General features: G+C 41.3%; 1 protein-coding gene across 2 annotated transcripts in view; it reads left to right on the top strand.

Annotated features, from left to right (window-relative positions):
* Positions 1 to 19,222, top strand: part of SCFD2 (sec1 family domain containing 2) — a 155,725-nt gene that overhangs the window by 44,049 nt on the left and 92,454 nt on the right. For both annotated transcript variants that reach the window (XM_079990038.1, XM_079990037.1), the window contains exon 5: positions 7,350 to 7,599. In XM_079990038.1, the coding sequence (XP_079846164.1) occupies positions 7,350 to 7,599 (250 nt within the window). The remainder of the gene's footprint in view (positions 1 to 7,349; positions 7,600 to 19,222) is intronic.

The following is a 19,222-nucleotide window of genomic DNA, read 5'->3' as shown; positions in this document are numbered from 1 at the left end:
CTTGTCTTTTCCAATTAATCACTGCTGAAACAATAAGGAGCAGAATCTTAGGCGATACAAAGAATTGCAATTCGGTCTATCGTCTCCTGTGGTGGTTTTGTGTTTTGAACAGTAAGCACGAGTCTCTTAGTACAAAAATCTGTTGAACAGAATGTTTGTTGGCTTTCTTCCAAGTCAAATAAAGCCGCCTGCAAAATCTTCTCTCCGCTTTCTGTGCCGAGACAATAAAGCTCAGCCCTGTTTAAGGGTTTGAGAGTAATTTTGCATGTGCGAGTTGTTTCCTAGTGCTTTGTAAATTTCTGTATTTGGGATTGGGATTGTTTCATTTTTAACAGTAGTTGGTGACATTCTTGTTGGTAGGGCACCCTTTCTGCAATGGCATAACAAATCAAACTCCACTTATCACATGAATCATTGTTAAAGTCAGCAGTAATCCAGTGTGTAAAATCTACCCGTAAAAGCTGGGAGGAGGGAGTGAGGATCAAACCTGGAACACATTAAATTAGTTCCAGTATGTCCAGGGCAAGGCTCTGCATTGCTTGCTTAAGCAGGCAAAGCGGAAACAGGCAGTTTATAACAAGCAGTCTGGTTCAAGAACAGTGGGGTTCATTTGAAAAAGATTTATATCCCTCACTTACATAAACATTACAAATGCAGGCTGCAAGTAGGGAGGCAAATCTTTATCGAAATCTTTCTTAAGAACTTTTTCATTGTGAATAAAATGGACAGCATGTACTCTTGTTTGAAGATTCGCCAGTATTTGCACAATAATGTTTTTGGTGTTCTTGGCTAATTAAAACACTTTTCTTGTCTTCTTTTTTTTTTTTTTGCACAGCTATAGCAGACCACCTACCATTAATTTTCTTTTTTTGTTGAAATCATTAGAATTTGACAGGAGCAGAGAAGCAGAGAACAGTCAGCAGATCTTCCTTGCTTTGATTGCTATACAGAAATTTCATTTTCAGTTTTAAGGGGGAAATAACTGTGGAGTCTTTGTCTGTCTATCCATCTGTCTGTCTCTCTCACCCACTCATACACACACACACCTATCTACCTAGTGAGCAAAATGTGGTAGATTTGTTTACTGTGACGTGACATTTTTAAAAACCCTAATAACTTGGGCTGTAAAATGTTAGGAGCCTATGTGTCTTCGGTTTTAATGCCACTCTTACTGTTGTGGGCACAGCCAAGTCTCTGTCCTGCAGCTTCCCATCTGTAATAAGGGGGATAACACTACCTACCACTTACCACATGTTTGTAAGAATTACTGGGAGAATTCTTGTGAACATTTTTAGCGTATCACAATAACAGAGATCCTGCTAGGAGGCTTCTCCTTAAGGTAACAAATCCATGCATCAGTTATGCACCCATTCTATAACAATGCACAAAGCATCGGAACAGAATGGTAGACCAGAGAGATGTCCAGTTATTGCTTTGCCAGGATCTCTGAAGCAGGGACTTCTCCTTCATGTAAAGACAGGCTCTGGCAGATTGAGCAGATGAGACCAATCGTGGGGCCCTGCGGTTAAGAAGGTGGTTTCTGCATGTTCTGTAGGGGGCAGTGAGGGGTAGACGGGGTTTGTCAAGCTGGGAAGATAGCCCATCTAGGAGAAGGAAAGCTCTGGTCCTAAATCTCTGCTTCCTTGCGGGATGTCTTCAGGAGAAGAAAAGGCTAAGGAGTAAACTCTACACAAATCCAGAGTGGAGTCCCTAAGGCAGTTAGATGGTACTTTATGTGCCTCCTTCTAACAACTACTGCAGCCAAGCTGGTGCCAAATGTATTGCTCTGCTTTTCTTTGCAACATACAGTGATCCCAAGAGCGGGGTCTTGTTGTCTGAGCAGCCTAGGACCTCCATAAACACTGTCCAGGCTTGTGCCTTGGGGAAGTCGCTTTGGTGCTGCTAACATGTGGTTAGACTTCGCCCCCAGAGGCACACTCCATTGTTTCTCGAGACAGATGGGTGCCAACAGCAGCAGCAGCAGCAGCAGCAGCAACAACAACAACAACAGGGTACTTCAGGACACTTCTTCGAGATATAATAAGGAGAAAGGGGCAGTATTTCCTACTATAGAAGTCCACATTCATGATACCTATTTACTTTGCACCTCTACTGTGAACAGTATTTGAAAAAGTTGTTTACAGCAAGGTCAAAGTACATATAACACGTACCCTTTCAACACAGTGAGGTTTTTATCTTTCAAAATATCATAAAACTTTAAAATCTAATAAAACTTACTAGCATTAACTGAAATTCCCCAACAGGATGGTTAGTCCTGTTAAGGCCCAAGGCCATGGACCACTGTTTGGCTGAAGTACAGTTGGATCAGTTGAGGATGGTGCCACTCTGATCTGCTATTTTGGGCCCTCTTACATCACAGCTGATCCTTCCAAGTGGTCTCTCTGAAGCACAGGTCATTTGCATGTCCTCAGTCTTTCTCATGGTTAGTTCATGGTTAGTTTATGGTCTGGTTCACAGGATCAGTTCCTGATTTAATAAACCAGGACATGCACAACCTGCCCGTTGGTGGCTGGAGCTCTTTTGAGAGTGCTTCATTCTTCCCTTTTCAGGAGCAGCTGAACAAGCCGGGATTCAGCTCTTAACCATTGTTTCCTGTTACCTGTGAACCCAGAAACTGTGGTTAGTGGCTTACAAGTCAGGATGTTAAGCCAACTTTAAATCGTGGAACTGGATCAGAAGAAGTGAAATATTTTACTGCTGTTATTATCATTCGTGCGTAGTTCTGATTATTAATGTGGCTTTAAACCTTTTTTCAGTGTTGTAAAGCACTGTGGGAAGATGGTATGTTTTGAACAGCAACATATATATTTATTAAATACACATTAAAAAGTCACTAACCATGATTTACAGGTTTGCACATTCTTAGGAAGTTAGGGTTAAAAGCTGAATCCTCACTTATTTGTGTGAAGGGAAAAGGAAAAGCAGAAAAGAAGCTATATTTCAGTGCATACTACTCGTTTATACTGATCACCCATTTCTATTACTAAGGCTTTCGTGGTGGCTGAGGTTTGCAGTTTGAACTTGGTCATCGTTAACAGCTTCTTGGTTGAGAGTGCAGATGAGTAGACTTAAAAGCTCCAACTTTTGCAGATATTCATGCTACAAAATCCAGGCTTCTTGTAAACCTTCTTAGGAGTGCTTTAAAGAAAAACAATGGCCAGCTTCTATTCCTGCTGACCCTACACTAAGCCAATCAATTGCAACAAAATACAGTGGTACCTCAGATTAAGTACTTAATTCGTTCCAGAGGTCCGTTCTTAACCTGAAGCTGTTCTTAACCTGAAGCACCACTTTAGCTAATGGGACCTCCTGCTGCCGCCACACCGCCGGAGCCCAATTTCTGTTCTCATCCCAAAGCAAAGTTCTTAACCCGAGGTACTATTTCTGGGTTAGCGGAGTCTGTAACCTGAAGCATATGTAACCCAAGGTACCACTGTACCCATAACTTTATGTTTGGTTAATTTGCAAGTATGCTATAGTCACAAATATAACGACATGCTGCCCAGGAGAGCAACTTGGTGAATTCCATGTGTCCGTGAGAGTTTAGAAGATTTGGCATCTGGCAATTATAGGTATTTAATTTGTTATTAGGGGAGGGTCACTTGTTTTTAAGCCTTCCATTTATGGTGTAATAAAGTCAACAACAGAATCTTGACAGGTTCCACTGAGAAGAAACCAGAGCAATCAAGAAGCTTAAAGTTTAACGGAGGCAGGAAATTGCCACTCAGAAAGGAGAAGGAGGATGGGAAGGAGCATTGAGCAAAGAAAAGAAATGGGAAAGAGCTTTTGTTGCACTGATTTCTACAAAGTAGCTGGACAATACTGGATAGTGCGGTCTAATCTGATGGAGGTCTTGTTGTCTCTACTTAACTGGTGGGTATTTGGGTACCTGTTTTAAGAGGGAGAAAATACATATATGTATACGTGTCATAAATCAAGCTTAGTTTAGAAGTAACAGGTTAATGTTGTTCACTAAAACCTGTTTTCAAAACAGGGATTAGAAAATAAAACCAACTTCACTTTTTAACTTTTCCCGATTGTTTCCCCCTGTTGCCTATTGAATACATGAAAAACCTGCCCTGTAAAGGACTGAAGGGGATCATCTGCTGCTGCCTAGCTTGTGTCTTCCTTTTCTGCCAACATGTATGCTACTAGTATGATACTGCAATAGAGTTTCCGGTTTCAGGGACATGTGGGTTGACTTTTACGGGTACTACCATTAGTGCCTTCCATCCTCATTTTTCTCAGAGATTGCTTGATTCATTTTCCAACCCCAATTATGCTCAATGTGTCATTTGGTCATAAGGAAAATTCCAGTAACAAAGCATGTTCGGTCACCTTCAACAGGTGGAAAAGTCCCATCCTAGAATTTCTAGTCCTGAAACATCTCCTAAATTTTGGCATAATACTAACAGTTCCCGTAGATACCTCAGTGATTTGCCAGTAGATTATACAAATAATTTGTCTTCACGAAAATTATCAGAAAAGGGGGAGAATTCTGAAATAAAGAGTTAGGCAAGGAGGATGTTCTTATTTGTTCCAGATATAGGCTGGACAACTTATTGAGAGCAAATTTATTTGTCATACAACTGTCCAGGGCCTGGAATGTTTGTTACGGCACAATCCAACTGCTTCATAGGTAAAGGTAAAGGGACCCCTGACCATTAGGTCCAGTCGTGACTGACTCTGGGGTTGCGGTGCTCATCTCGCTTTATTGGCTGAGGGAGCCGGCGTACAGCTTCCGGATCATGTGGCCAGAATGACTAAGCCGCTTCTGGCGAACCAGAGCAGCACATGGAAATGCCGTTTACCTTCTCGCCGGAGCGGTACCTATTTATCTACTTGCACTTTTGAAGTGCTTTCGAACTGCTAGGTTGGCAGGAGCAGGGACCGAGCAACGGGAGCTCACCCCATTGCGGGGATTCAAACCGCCGACCTTCTGATCGGCAAGTCCTAGGCTCTGTGGTTTAACCCACAACTGCTTCATACTCTATAATAATGTTGGTGTCAGAGTTATAAAACATGTGTGTTCAGGTATTGGTAGGCATTACAAACAAACCCTCCAGATACATGTGAAGTTAAAGTGCGAATGCTTTCTGTCTGACATTTCAAAATTGTTCACCCCACCCCACCCCCAATAAAAGTCAGAATGGTGGCACAGTTTTTACCACAGTTTTGAAAACTAATAGGCCCAATGAGAGCCAGAAATTTATTGTGCATGTGCAAGTTCATAGCAGATTTGATCAAGGGAAGGATACCTTCTGTATGAACTCTGTGTTTAATAATATAAGGTTCTACACAAGTATAAAGGTTTGGGCTTTTAAAAAATGATTATGGCATTGATTTTCCCTCAGTTCTGTAATACATGACATTAGATTTATGTGTAACATATTGCAAAATAAAACTGTTTTCTTACTTTGGGAAATACATTTTTTTCCCTTATTCCTTCCAACCTGCCAAAACCCAAACTGGAGCAGTCAGCAAACTGATGTCACCGCTTTTTCTTCAGGGATAGTAGATTATTTCTTAGTTCCAGTTTAATACAAAACAGACTAGCGAGAAGAGAGAAGAAGAGGAACCCCCTCCTTTCATGCTTGCCTTTGTATCGTGCTAAAATAACCAAGTGACAATAAGTATAGAATGGTGGTAGAGAGTCATCCTGGTTGGACGCACCTTGGCTAGTGTGACTGCTTTTATGGGGGTTTTCAGAAGCACAGAATTGACCCTTCTTTTATTATTTTTACTAGACCCCTTGATGATAGACAAACAAGGCTAACCTGAGGCCAACATAACCAGCAGGAAATTTGGGTCACGGGTAGTTACATTTTTAAAACTTGTTGGTTTTTTCAGGGCTGTTCAATCAGTGTAATTGATTGATTTGTAACATCAGAGAGAGCTCCTAAATCATTTAGAGGTGCTGGTTAATGACAAGCTGCTATAGGATTTTGTTTGAGGCAAATTTCCAAGCTCTGTGGTGTTTGGATGTAGTCTGAAGAAGCTGGCTTGTTGCCTGTTTTCATATGTATCGCTGTCCAGTTGTAATATAAAACACCATCTTTAGACATGTCAGGTATATAATTATATAATTCTTATATCAGTAGGAACAACAATGAAAAACAAGAGAGAGTCAAGCGGCAGACTGGTGCTGGGAAGTAGTAATTTGTTTTATGAAGAGTTCCCCACTGCTTTTGAACATTGTCTTTCCTCAGGGTCTTCATGTGTTTATTCTCATGCATAAAAAGTCAACTCTGCCAAAGAAAAAATTCTGGCGGTTTTTGACCTATGAGATTAATACCACAATCCTATACACCCTTACCTCTTGTTGAACTCAGTGAGACTAACTTTTGAGTAGACGTGCAAAGGATTGTGCTGTAAGGCACATGAAAACTGTGATCTGTGGTTAAAATGTTTTTTACACTCTTCATCAAATTATTTTCCACTGCCAGCCTGACGCCTGCTTCTTCCAGTTATTTTTCTAAATGAAACAGAAATTGTATGCCGATATTTATTATCATTATTTAATTTGTAATCTGTTCTACCTTTTATGCTTATGGCAGTTTGCACACTAGTTTTTAAAAGGCTCAAGTATTCAATAAAATAAAATATTTTTTTAGAATGTGTGGCTTATCTATTTATTTTTTTAAAAAACTTTGGGTCCAGAATCAGTAACCACTATGTACTGAAGCAATTTCCTGCAGACCCACCAAGTGTCCCTATTTTCCAAGGGCAGTCCCGGATTTACATAAACTGTCCTGGTTTCTTATTTTATCCCAGAATGTCCCGCTTTTCCTTAGGACACCCCTATTTTCATCAGAGAACTGTTGGAGGGTATGGCGTTATACAACCCCCCCCCCCCAAGCCAAGGAGATGAGTAACTATACAACCTTTAGAAGACATCTGAAGGCAGCCCTGTAAAGGGAAGGTTTTTTTAATGTTTAATGTTTTATTATGAACCTAGAGTGGCTGGGACCACCCAATCAGATGGGCGGAATAATAATAATAATAATAATAATAATAATAATAATAATAATAATAATAGGGTGTCCCTATTTTCATGAAAGAAACTTTGGAGGGTATGTTCCTGTGCCCCAAGAAAGTCTGCCACTTTCATAAAATCCCACACTGAAACAGATCCAGGCAACTATCAAGTCACTTTGAGGGGAAGGGCAAAAACTCATTGTAAATATCAGGGAGAAATTTGATTCACTTCTCATTTAAAGACGAACCTACCTAAGCTGTACTCTGTGAAACAATATGTGAACCACAATGCAGCCTTCCTTCAAATTCTTATAACGTGGTTGTTCCCCCAACCCCCTTTGTATTTGCAGAATATTGGGGAGTCAACATTACCTACTGTACTGAACCAATTGTTGCCTATCATCAAGTCTCATAAGAACAGGACAGATGATGATTATACCCCCGAAGACTTCCTTGTATTGCTGGTGTATATTTACTCCATAGTTGGGGAACTCAAAACTGGAAAAGAGTTGGATGAAGCTGAAAGAGAAGTGAAAGAGGCTCTCGTCCAATCTCTCTGTGACGAGCCTGAACTGCCTTTCCTATTGCAGAAAATAACAGGTAAGTGTAGATTCCCTTCCTCGTTCAAGGAGCAGGCCTGTTCGGACACTGTTTAAACTATAGACTTCCATCAATTAAAAATTGATTAATTATTCCGAGGCTTTCAGGGTGCTGCTAATACCTGCTGCATGCTTTAACTATTTATTTATAAAATGCACTGCACACACATTTATTGAAGAGAATGAAATCCTATCCTAGCAAATTAAGTGCAATTCTATATGCATCTGTTGAGAAGTACCGGTAAGCCTCATTGAGTTCCATGGGACTTACTGCTAGGTAATTGCATGTAGAATTGCAGCCTAAACAATGTTGTATGTCCAGGGTTTTAGTGATGTATGGCATAGTAAATGATTTTCTGTGCTGGGCTAAAGTAGTAGGACTGTAGAGTTGAAATTGCCTAGCTGTAACTCATGCAAAGCTTGAAGGAAGGGGTGTTGCTTTGTAGTCAAATGTTTCTGGGCTGGGGAAAGTGTCCTCTGCTTTCTGTCAACTTTTCAGAAGTGCTGCAAAAAGGCCAGTGCGCCAGTTTAGAAGGTATTGCCAGAACTCCTGAATTGGCTCTATGATGTTGCCTACCAGCCATATCTAATTGGCTACACGGCCTTGTGATATCTTCAACATTCTTCAGGTGATCCCCAATTAGTTGGGATAATTCTTTTTATGAGAAAATGGTTTTAAAAGTAATGGCACTGAAGCAACTGTCACCCTAACAGTGTCCAAAATCTGAACAGGCATGAAAATAGAATTGGGAGAGAATTTTAGTGCACTAAGTAAACTACTTTGTTCAGAAAGCGTTCATGTGTTTACATGTCGTGAAGCAGTAGAGATAACTAGGCTTTTAAAAAAAACCACAGAAAAATTATATTTTTAACCACTCCCAATGATGTTGCTCACAATGATGTGACTACCCTTACCTCCTCAAACAAGTTTGCGCCGTCAGGTAGGTAATAAACTACAAAAGTGTATCAAGAGATCTTCCTTCTCCGCTGCAATGTGTCGACCTCTTTGGTGGATAAAATATTTTAATTCCATGTTACCAAGGCCTCCACATCTATCCACTTAGGTCAACACCTGTGATTCAGTTTCATTCGATGGGGAGTTAATATAGTCGTTTGGGATACATCCTGTAACTTCCTGCTTTTTTCCTATTAGTGTGGATTCTGTGGCTTAAAGGAAGCATTTGTAATTTGGTGGATGAACTCAGTGATTTGCATCCAGCTGTTCTTGTGTAAGCAGAGGACATTTTGTAGTCATGTATGGGGTTCCCTGCATTTTTTCCCATACCCCCATTCCTGATCAACCCCACTTTCTCCGCTGTCTCTCCCCCCCCCCCCCATGCCATGTCCCACACTGTTCTGGAGGGTCATCTATCCACAACTTTTCAAAATGTCCACCAGCTCCTCATGGCTCTCTTGTTGAGGGGCATCCTTGGATAACAGATAAAAGGAGTGGCTTTTTTGGAGGTCACAGAGCTGCAGCAGGAAGGCGGAGGTAAAAAGAAAAAGAAGCTCATTTTCAATCAGAAGTCTGCTCACAGCCATTAGGTTCAACCCCAAGGATTTTGTGTGGGTTAAGCCATATTGGAGATGCACCCAAGCAAATGCTGAAAGTTACTACTGAATTTTAGAAATCATTGCAACTGTTTTATGTTCTTAAATTTGGCTGCATTTCTCTCTATTAAAGCAGCTCCCCTTCCTTTTGAGCAATGTACTTAATGCCGGCTTTGGGAATTCAAAAGGCATCTTCAGTAAACCACTGCTTTGTACACTTGATCTATCTTCTCTGGCACTGCAAATAGTAACATTTCTAAAATGAACATTGAATGTTTTATTGAATGTGAACATTGGCTAATCAAAAGGAAAACACCCATTAGGCTCTTGTCCGTGAGTTTTGCTGTTCTTGGGAGGACTTGTGTAAGGCCTATAGATGCCATTAGCACACACTTCACTTGGTTTAATTACTAACAGAGTAATGGTTGGTGTGTGTTTTAATCTATTAAACTCTACAGCTTGACTTGTCTCCTGGGGTTGGTAGGGATTATAAGGGTGCCAGAGCAGGTTGAGCCCTGGAGCAAACATCTGTGCAACTGTTTCAAGTGTTGTGATAGTTATTGCAGAAACTGGCCTACAGTCTGAATCACATGAACATGCATGGAGTGCTTTTGAAGGTGCGCTGACTTTGAACAGATCTACACCTATTAGAAGCTATCCAAAGGCTCATGTGGGAATTCCTTGCAGACGACCGCAGTGCCTGCAGGCAGGCAGTCAAGTTGTGTATCCATAGCAGTGACCAGAGGAGGAATTGACCCCTGGGGGGAGCGCAGAGAGAAGAAACGTTGTGGTGAATCTGCAGCAGCACAACTGAATACCTTCATCTGCCCCAGCTGCAACAAAACATGTCTCTCCCACATTGGTCACTCCTCCATTGTCTTTCAAGACAGACGAATGCCAACCAACCTAACTGACATAGACAGTAGGGTTCAGGTTATTTTTGTTGATTTCTTTCAGACCTTGAAATTCCAATTCTGAGGTCTCAGAAGAGCCAGCGTGGTGTAGTTTTTAAGAGTGGTGGACTACTTGTAATCTGGTGAACCGGGTTCACGTCTTCACTCCTCCACATGCAGCTGCTGGGTGACCTTGGGCCAGTCACACTTCTTTGAAGTCTCTCAGCCCCACTCACCTCACAGAGTGTTTGTTGTGGGGGAGGAAGGGAAAGGAGAATGTTAGCCGCTTTGAGACTCCTTCCGGTAGTGATAAAGCGGGATATCAAATCCAGACTACTTCTTCTTCTTCTTCTTCTTCTTCTTCTTCTTCTTCTTCTTCTTCTTCTAGAAAGTAAGCTTATGGTTGCTAGAGTGGCCATAGCAAACTTGCATGGTCAAATCCCCTGTGGCAGAATGCTAATAACATAAGACCTTCAAGGAAATTCAGAGCCCATTGTAATTATGGGTCCTTAGCAATGCTAGCACATTCTTCTTCTAGCCCTTTTGTAGCTAAAGTCAGATATGTTCAGCATGTTCTTTTTTAAAAAAAACAAACCAAAAACTAACTTTTGTCTATGTACTGAAAATATTTTCTTTAACTCTTATTGGATAATGTTATTACAAGAAAGCTTTGAGAGATTTTTTCACACCACCCAAGAAAAAAAACTAGGAAAGACCCAAATTAACATTTTTGCATCCAAACATGATTTGTGTGTGTACTTGTATTAGGACTTGTATTAGGACTGGAGATTTTAACTGAGATGATTAAAGAACATGTGGCAAATAGCACAAATAGGTTACTGTTCAGTTTTTCCATCGTGTGGATAACTCATTTGTAACAATTTTCATTTGTAACAATGCCAGGCGTAGACTAGTACAGCATCCAGTACAGCTGTTTATGTGGAAGTACAAAATAAACAACTGTTGCAGAACATAATGCAGATGGAAAAAAATATGGTGTGCGTGCAAACAAAAGCACAGCCACGCTGCATAAGATTTCTGGCACATTCAACAAAATATTGTTTCTTCTATTGTGGCTGCATTGGAGACTCCAGAGAAAATGTGAGCCATCACTTTCCCCCTTGCCATTCATTTCTACACAACAGATGTACATAGATGGCCAACCGCATTCGCTAACGTTAATAAATAGCTGTATCAGTCTCAAACATCCATGGCAATTGCTAGAACGTGAGTGAGAGTGAGGGGGAGGGAAGAGAAAAGGACAATTCTGTAGAGTTTTCTTGTAAATGAACCAGATGTGCTCTCAGTAAATACTTGGTTCTTCCCTTACATCTGTATAGGATAAAGCAAAATCTATATTATGTGCATACTATCGCATATGACAGGGACGCAGGTGGCGCTGTGGGTTAAAGCCTCAGCGCCTAGGGCTTGCCGATCGAAAGGTCGGCGGTTCGAATCCCCGGGGCGGGGTGCGCTCCCGCTGCTCGGTCCCAGCGCCTGCCAACCTAGCAGTTCGAAAGCACCTCCGGGTACAAGTAGATAAATAGGGACCGCTTACCAGCGGGAAGGTAAACGGCGTTTCCGTGTGCGGCTCTGGCTCGCCAGAGCAGCGATGTCACGCTGGCCACGTGACCCGGAAGTGTCTCCGGACAGCGCTGGCCCCTGGCCTCTTAAGTGAGATGGGCGCACAACCCCAGAGTCTGTCAAGACTGGCCCGTACGGGCAGGGGTACCTTTACCTTTACCTTTTATCGCATATGACAAATGTGTGTTTACATAGAACTAGAAGTCTCCACCAGTAGCAGTGAAATAGACAGTAGGGTTGGACATTGCTTCGTGTATTTATTAACACTGTACAAACACATTAGAAGTAATAATATATCTGCATTTTTTGTTGTGAGAAAGATTGAATATCTGGAAATGGATGGCGTTTGAAGAATCTTTTAAAAATAAGAATCCTAGAAAGGTGCTTAGGGATATAGCTAAGAATGATAAATTAACATGTGCCATTAAGGTAAGACGAGGAATATGCAGGAGAAATGATTTTGAGGTAGATATGGAGGGGGTTTTGTAGAATTTGTATTGTTAAAACAGAAAGGGGTCAAACCATTGCCAGAGGTGTTGAAATTTTGGGAGGTTGGACAGTTACAACGGAATGGTCTCAGTGGTGGGGTACACATTTTTATTCTTCTTTATTTATGATTGCTACTTTGTCAAAATAAAATTAAGGGGGGGGGAGAGAAAGCTGCTTACATTTTCACCCTAATCCACCCAGAGGCATTTATGTCTTTGGAAGCAGGCTTCCTCACACATATTTCCAACCAGTGGAGGAATTGTGCATGCACTTTCTGATATTGCAAAGGCCTGTGTAGCAGCTGAGGCTGTGCTCATGTAGTTCTTGTCACAGAATTAGCCAAAGTTAAGGTTATCCAGATTTCAATCCCTCTCTGCTCTCTCCAAGCAGATGATTGGCATTTTGGGGAAAGATTTGCCAGGGACTCCTTGCATGCAGCTCCAGTTGTAATGTCAAATACATATATAAAAGATTACAGATAGGTAGCCGTGTTGGTCTGCCATAGTCAAAACAAAAAAAATTCCTTCCAGTAGCACCTTAAAGACCAACTAAGTTAGTTCTTGGTATGAGCTTTCGTGTGCATGCACACTTCTTCAGATACACTGAAATAGAAGTTTATAGAAGGGTCTGGAAACTTCTGTTTCAGTGTATCTGAAGAAGTGTGCATGCACACGAAAGCTCATACCAAGAACTAACTTAGTTGGTCTTTAAGGTGCTACTGGAAGGAATTTTTTTTGTTTTTATATATAAAAGATGTGACTATCATAGTAAGTTGTCTTTAATCTGAATTTCTCAGTATGTTCTAAAATAATAAAAGTGACAGGATGATAAATACCTCTTCTCATTGGCATCACTCTAAAATATTACATACCACATAGTTTCATTTGCTTATAGTTGTTTGTTTATAGCGAGCTATTCAAATGCAATGGATACTTGAATGTAACCGTTCAGGGCTTTCTAGTGACTAATTTGTAACAGCTTTATATTCTTCATCACTGTTTCCAGCAGAAATCAAGAGCAAAGGTTTAGGCCAAGCACTGTAGTAAACTGTAATGGCAAACAGTCTTCTTCAGTTAAAAGATTTCTTTTGGCAGCTATAAAAGAAAATAGGATCTTAAAAGTAGAGCTTGAAATGTGTAATTTACATTTATTTTGAAACACCTGTCCACAGCTGAACACAATTTTAAAACAATGCCAAAATGTGAATTTGAGCTCACTTTATCCCCATCAGCTGTGACTCTGGGGTAACCCTAGAACCTAGGCCCATAGTTGAGGTGAGACAATGCCACGGGTCCTAGACTTAATGGATTCCAGCTGGCTACTGTCTCCTGACGAGAGGGTGAAAAGCACAAGTGAAAGATGAAATCCCAGACTAGCTGAACCAGTCTAGAACCAAAGGGCTCCTCTTTCCAATATGATACCATACAAAAATAGCAGCGCTAAAGGGATGAGATTCATTTCAACTCTCTTAAAAAGGGGGTGGACAAATATCTTGAGTACTAAGAACAATTGGGCGTAGACAAACTCCACTGATAAGGCAGCCTATTTGACATATGTAAAAGTCCTGTTTTCCTCCAGCTCCAATTCTATATCACTTCCTATGGCTGCTATCTTGGAACAATAATTATGCCTCTAGTTCTCTTTTGAGGACAACCTGCACCCAGGAGGAAATTGCGTTAAAGAGGCTACATTGGCATGCGCCAAACGTATTCATATATATATATATGTGTGTAGAATTTTTCAACTTTTCAACCATAATGTACTCATTACAAAACCTTCAAGAAAACCCTTAGATCAGAGATCCTTTATAATGTGTTGTGAAGGTCAATACACATTGAATTAAAAGCTAAACCATCCATACAAAAGATGTGGATCTGATACATCTAGATCGTATTTTAATGTTAAGGAAAACATTGTGCTCAAAACTAATTTGGGTCACATTATGGTGAGCGGAAGGTTGACATAAGCAGTTTCTTTTTCCTATTGGAAAAGCGATTCTACTTCTAAAATCTAAGTAAAAGAGGTGAAAGCTGGTAGGGGAAACGACATGTTGCTGGGGGGCATCGAGACTTTGAAATATTAGTACAACTAATAGAAGTAAATACAAGTAAATCAGAACAGAACTGGGTTTCTTTGAGTGCAAGCCTAGGCATACTTATCTAGAAGTAAAAAAACAACAAGCAGTCCTATTGAACTCAGTGGAGCTTAATTTTGAGCTATGCGCATGACATCCTATTTGCATAGGATTGACCGGCATATCTCTTTTTAAAAATTTATTTCTAAGAAATATAATTTTTCAGCAAAATCCTATGCATGTTTACACAGACGTAAGTTCAAAAGGGCTTACACTCACAACTATGTTTAGGATTGTAACCTTGGATCCCAATCATATGCCCGCTTGCCTAACAGTAAGCTGCACTGATCACAGTAGGCTTACTTCTGAGTAAACATGGATAGGTTTAAACTGATAAATTTCTTTGGCCTCTATTACACCCTAAGCTGGGACGCGGGTGGCTCTGTGGGTTAAACCACAGAGCCTAGGACTTGCTGATCAGAAGGTCGGCGGATTGAATGTCCGCAACGGGGTGAGCTCCCGTTGCTCGGTCCCTGCTCCTGCCAACCTAGCAGTTCAAAAGCACGTCAAAGTGCAAGTAGATAAATAGGTAAATCTGGCGGGAAAGTAAACAGCGTTTCCGTGCGCTGCTCTGGTTCGCCAGAAGCAGCTTAGTCATGCTGGCCACATGACCCAGAAGCTGTACGCCGGCTCCCTCGGCCAGTAAAGCGAGATGAGTGCCGCAACCCCAGAGTCGGCCACAACTGGACCTAATGGTCAGGGGTCCCTTTACCCTTTACCTTTACACCCTAAGCTAGTACACAAAAAGAAATGTGTGTGATTAGAAAACTTGCCATGTTGCACCCTGAGCCCTCAGGATAAAGCGGAGAACCTAAATATTATACATGCAAGTGCTGTGTTTTAGGAAATAGTTAAAATGCTAAAATTGGGAACTGACATCTGATTCTTTAGCTGTGTACTAAGACTTGGTTTTTCTTGATACACATTTGGTCTGTATTTAATGGCAAGAATACCTACAGACTATAGGCTATTTCATAGATAGCAAATATTATTTGGGTCTCATAGGCTCAATATAAATCCTAGTAAGTACATTTGGCATCCACCTGTCTCGAGAGACAATAGAGTGTGCCTCCAGGAGTGAAGTCAAACTGCTGCATTAGCAGCACGGAAGTGACTTCGCTGTGGCGCAGGCCCTGGCAGCGTGCATGGAGGTCCTGGCTGCCCAGACGACGCGCCTTGATGATGTGGTCCAAAAGGAAGTAGAGCAATACATATGGCATTATAACAAAATGTACACTGTCCAATTTTAAGATCAAGTCAATATAAAACATAGGGCCGTTAATTTTTTTTTTTTTTTAAAAATGTGTAATCTTGAGTCATGGCTTTTAAACTAGATAAATATACATCAGCTCCTATTTTAGTATGATATTCAAAATGGAATTTAGATCATAATTCTTATAAAAGCTCTACTTTTTATTTTGCTTTCAGGTGTCACTGTTTACTGCTGTCTTCAGCACCTGGTCTGAGCAGACCCTAAACTGGATGGCAGTTTTCACGGAGGTGTCCATAACATGTCTGTCTTTCCCCCTTATTTAAAACACAAGATATATGCTTTTAGCTTTGCTGGCCCCTCAACTCCTGTCAATTTAACAAGTCAGCCAACTGGAGCAGGAAACTGATATGCCGAAATATCCATTAGCTATTTACATTTCTCAAAATACATAAACAGACGGGCATTTAGAAGGTCGTCTAAAAAACAAGTTTAAGTAAACTTTTTAATTAGTCAATAAGCTGTGTTTAAAATTAATCTGCATGCCTTTTAGAAGGAACTCTGCTTTTCTCTTCCCCCACCTCACCATTTCTTTTCCATACATGTGGCTTCTTTGGAAAGATCCCAGAGAACGCTGTTCACACATATTTAAGACAGGAGTATTCTTTTCTGCCTGCTTACTTTGTGAAACTGTGTGTGTGTGTGTGTGTGTGTGTCCTTCAGAAAAATGAGATGCTACTACTACAATGGGACGTGGGTGGCATTGTGGGTTAAACCACAGAGCCTAGGACTTGCTGATAAGAAGGTCAGCGGTTCAAATCCCTGCGACAGGGTGAGCTCCCGTTGCTCGGTCCCTGCTCCTGCCAACCTAGCAGTTCAAAAGCACGTCAAAGTGCAAGTAGATAAATAGGTACTGCTCTGGCGGGAAGGTAAACAGCGTTTCCGTGCGCTGCTCTGGTTCGCCAGAAGCAGCTTAGTCATGCTGGCCACATGACCCGGAAGCTGTACGCCGACTCCCTTGGCCAATAAAGCGAGATGAGCGCCGCAACCCCAGAGTCGTCCGTGACTGGACCTAATGGTCAGGGGTCCCTTTACCTTTACAACAACAACAATAACACCACCCTTTTTTTTTGCTCTTGCCTAGCATGCAGTTTCACATTTTGTAGCATTTGTAAATGTGCTTATAGAAGGTATTACCTTTCAGTATTTTCTGCTAAGAATGCCAATATGGTATGCTGTTCGGTAAGCTTCTTGAACTGTTGGTTTTCTTCTTGTTTATAACAATAGGTTTGCAGAGCTGGAAAATTTAAATATTCACATTGAGTGCCTAAATAATCATCCCCTGGAACAATTCCATTCCTGATTTCTCCAAGTTTTTTTCTGCCTAGGAATCCACAACTCCTAGACACCATGACATCATACTCATAACGGCAAAACCATCCCCCCCCCCCTTTCCAATTGTAACTGGACAACTATGGTTCTGTTTTTTCCTGGAAGCAGTAAAATGCCTTCAGTAGTTGTCCTGGGTATAATTTAGATCCTTTCAGGTTTTATGGAATCCAGATTCCAGCACCCACTCCCGCCTCCCAGCTTGCATATCATACAGGTTTTTATGTAGAAATTAGGGGCTGAAATGTAGGTTTTCTGTTGAAAGCAGATGCGTAGGGACTTAAAACATAAGAAACCACAAGTGTTCCATTGTTGCTATGGAATATGTGGAGCCAAACTGTCTTATGATTTAGCAACACTTTTTATTGCTGAAGCTCATTGGGACTTGGTTTTTCAACAGTGAAATAGCATGTATGAAATTAATGGTTCATAAACCATAAACCATTCATAATTATAATCCATGATTGTGGAAGTTGGGAACAAGTATCATGGCAGAGTGCTCCCCCCTCCCTTTGCATGCTGGATTTGATGCAAAGATAATGACTTGAATTAAAGCAGAGTTCCCCATTAACATCTGAACTGGGGAAATCCGGTTTAACGTTGGTTAACAAACCAAGGAAATAAGTCAGAATATGATCCCCTGCTATTCACATGAATAGGTTTTTATTAAATAGGACGCTTCTGACCCTGATCTGATTGGGTAAAGGATTAAAGTCCTATCCTTCCATTATTAATGTTCATCTACTTGCTTTAGGGGCCGCGGGTGGCGCTGTAGGTTAAACCACAGAGCCTAGGAGTTGCTGATCAGAAGGTCGGCGGTTCAAATCCCCACGACAGGGTGAGCTCCTGTTGCTCAGTCCCTGCACCTGCCAACCTAGCAGTTCGAAAGCACGTCAAAGTGCAAGTAGATAAATAGGTACCACTCTGGCAGGAAGGTAAACGGCGTTTCTGTGTGCTGCTCTGCTTCGCCAGAAGCGGCTTAGTCATGGTGGCCACATGACCCGGAAGCTGTACGCTGGCTCCCTTGGCCAGTAAAGCAAGATGAGCGCCATAACCCCAGAGTCTGGACCTAATGGTCAGGGGTCCCTTTACCTTTTTACTTGCTTTAAGGTACTTCTAGAACATGGATAGGCAAACTAAGGCCCAGGGGCTGGATCCGGCCCAATCACCTTCTAAATCCAGCCCATGGACGATTCCGGGAATCAGTGTGTTTTTACATGAGTAGAATGTGTCCTTTTATTCAAAATGCATCTCTGGGTTATTTGTGTGGCATAGGAATTCATTTATTTTTTTCAAAATATAGTCCAGCCCCCTGCTGAAAAGGTTTGCTGACCACTGTTTTAGAAGAATTAATGACCAGTCATATCAGAGGATCATTTGCTCATTTATGGTTTCAGGAAACTATTTGAGTTACTTTGCTACCAACCTTCATATTGTCCCTTCAGTTACATAGATAGGGGGTGCCTGCCCTAGTTTGACCTAACTGAGTCAATTGCAGTTTACCATTATAAAACCTAGACATTCCAAATCCAGAAGGATTGTTCCAGTTTGTGAAATTTGCTTCAAGTTTCTATATCAGGGCTTACTAACCTGTAGCCCTCAAGATTTATTGTGTGTGTGTGTGTGTGTGTGTGTGTGTGTGTGCGAGAGAGAGAGAGAGAGAGAGAGAGAATGAGAGGTCAGAGGAAGAAAGATACAGCGGGAGTGAGGAGAGAGGTTGAGAGAGGTGTCCTATACAGCAACAGTGCCCCCTCATTTGGTTAGGCCAGACACCAACCGTGACTAAATAAATTTCAGAAATCTGAAAATATCTGTGTGATTTCTCTCCTTTGGCCAGAGGTGAGTAGCAGTGCTTAGCCTAAAACTCTACCTAATGTCTCTCAGGTCACAAGTTGAGGATCTGCTTCAAGTTTAACAAGCAGCATAGGATAGTCACATAGCAGTGAGGACCCTGCTTTGGTAGGAAGGATTGGGCAACAATACTTTAATTCCCTTTTTATATTTTAGCTTTGTGACTCGAGAGTTTGTAGGGTTTTGCTCCCAATGAGCATTTTTCTGCTCTTTTATACTCTTAGAAATGCAATCCCAGAATCAATGCCCTTCATTCTGAAGAGTAACCAGATTTTGATTTGTAAGTAACACCATTTTTAATTCTCTAAGGCAGTGACCATGGCAGCTAAGTAAATATAAAAGCTGAGTTTCTCTCTGTCCTGCCTTGGTCTGGTAGCAGTCAGATCTTAAGGAGAAGCTGAGGTCAAGAACAATGAGTAAGTCCATTAACGGGTATAGTCTAATAACAGCTTTGTGAGACGAGCCTGAAGTCAACACAGCAGAGCAATCCAGAGGTTGGCAGAATGCAATAGCAAGTATTAGC

This window comes from Podarcis cretensis (genome assembly GCF_951804945.1).
Source record: "Podarcis cretensis genome assembly, chromosome: 9".
Classification (NCBI taxonomy): domain Eukaryota; kingdom Metazoa; phylum Chordata; class Lepidosauria; order Squamata; family Lacertidae; genus Podarcis; species Podarcis cretensis.
This window is presented reverse-complemented; position numbering and strand designations above follow the sequence as displayed.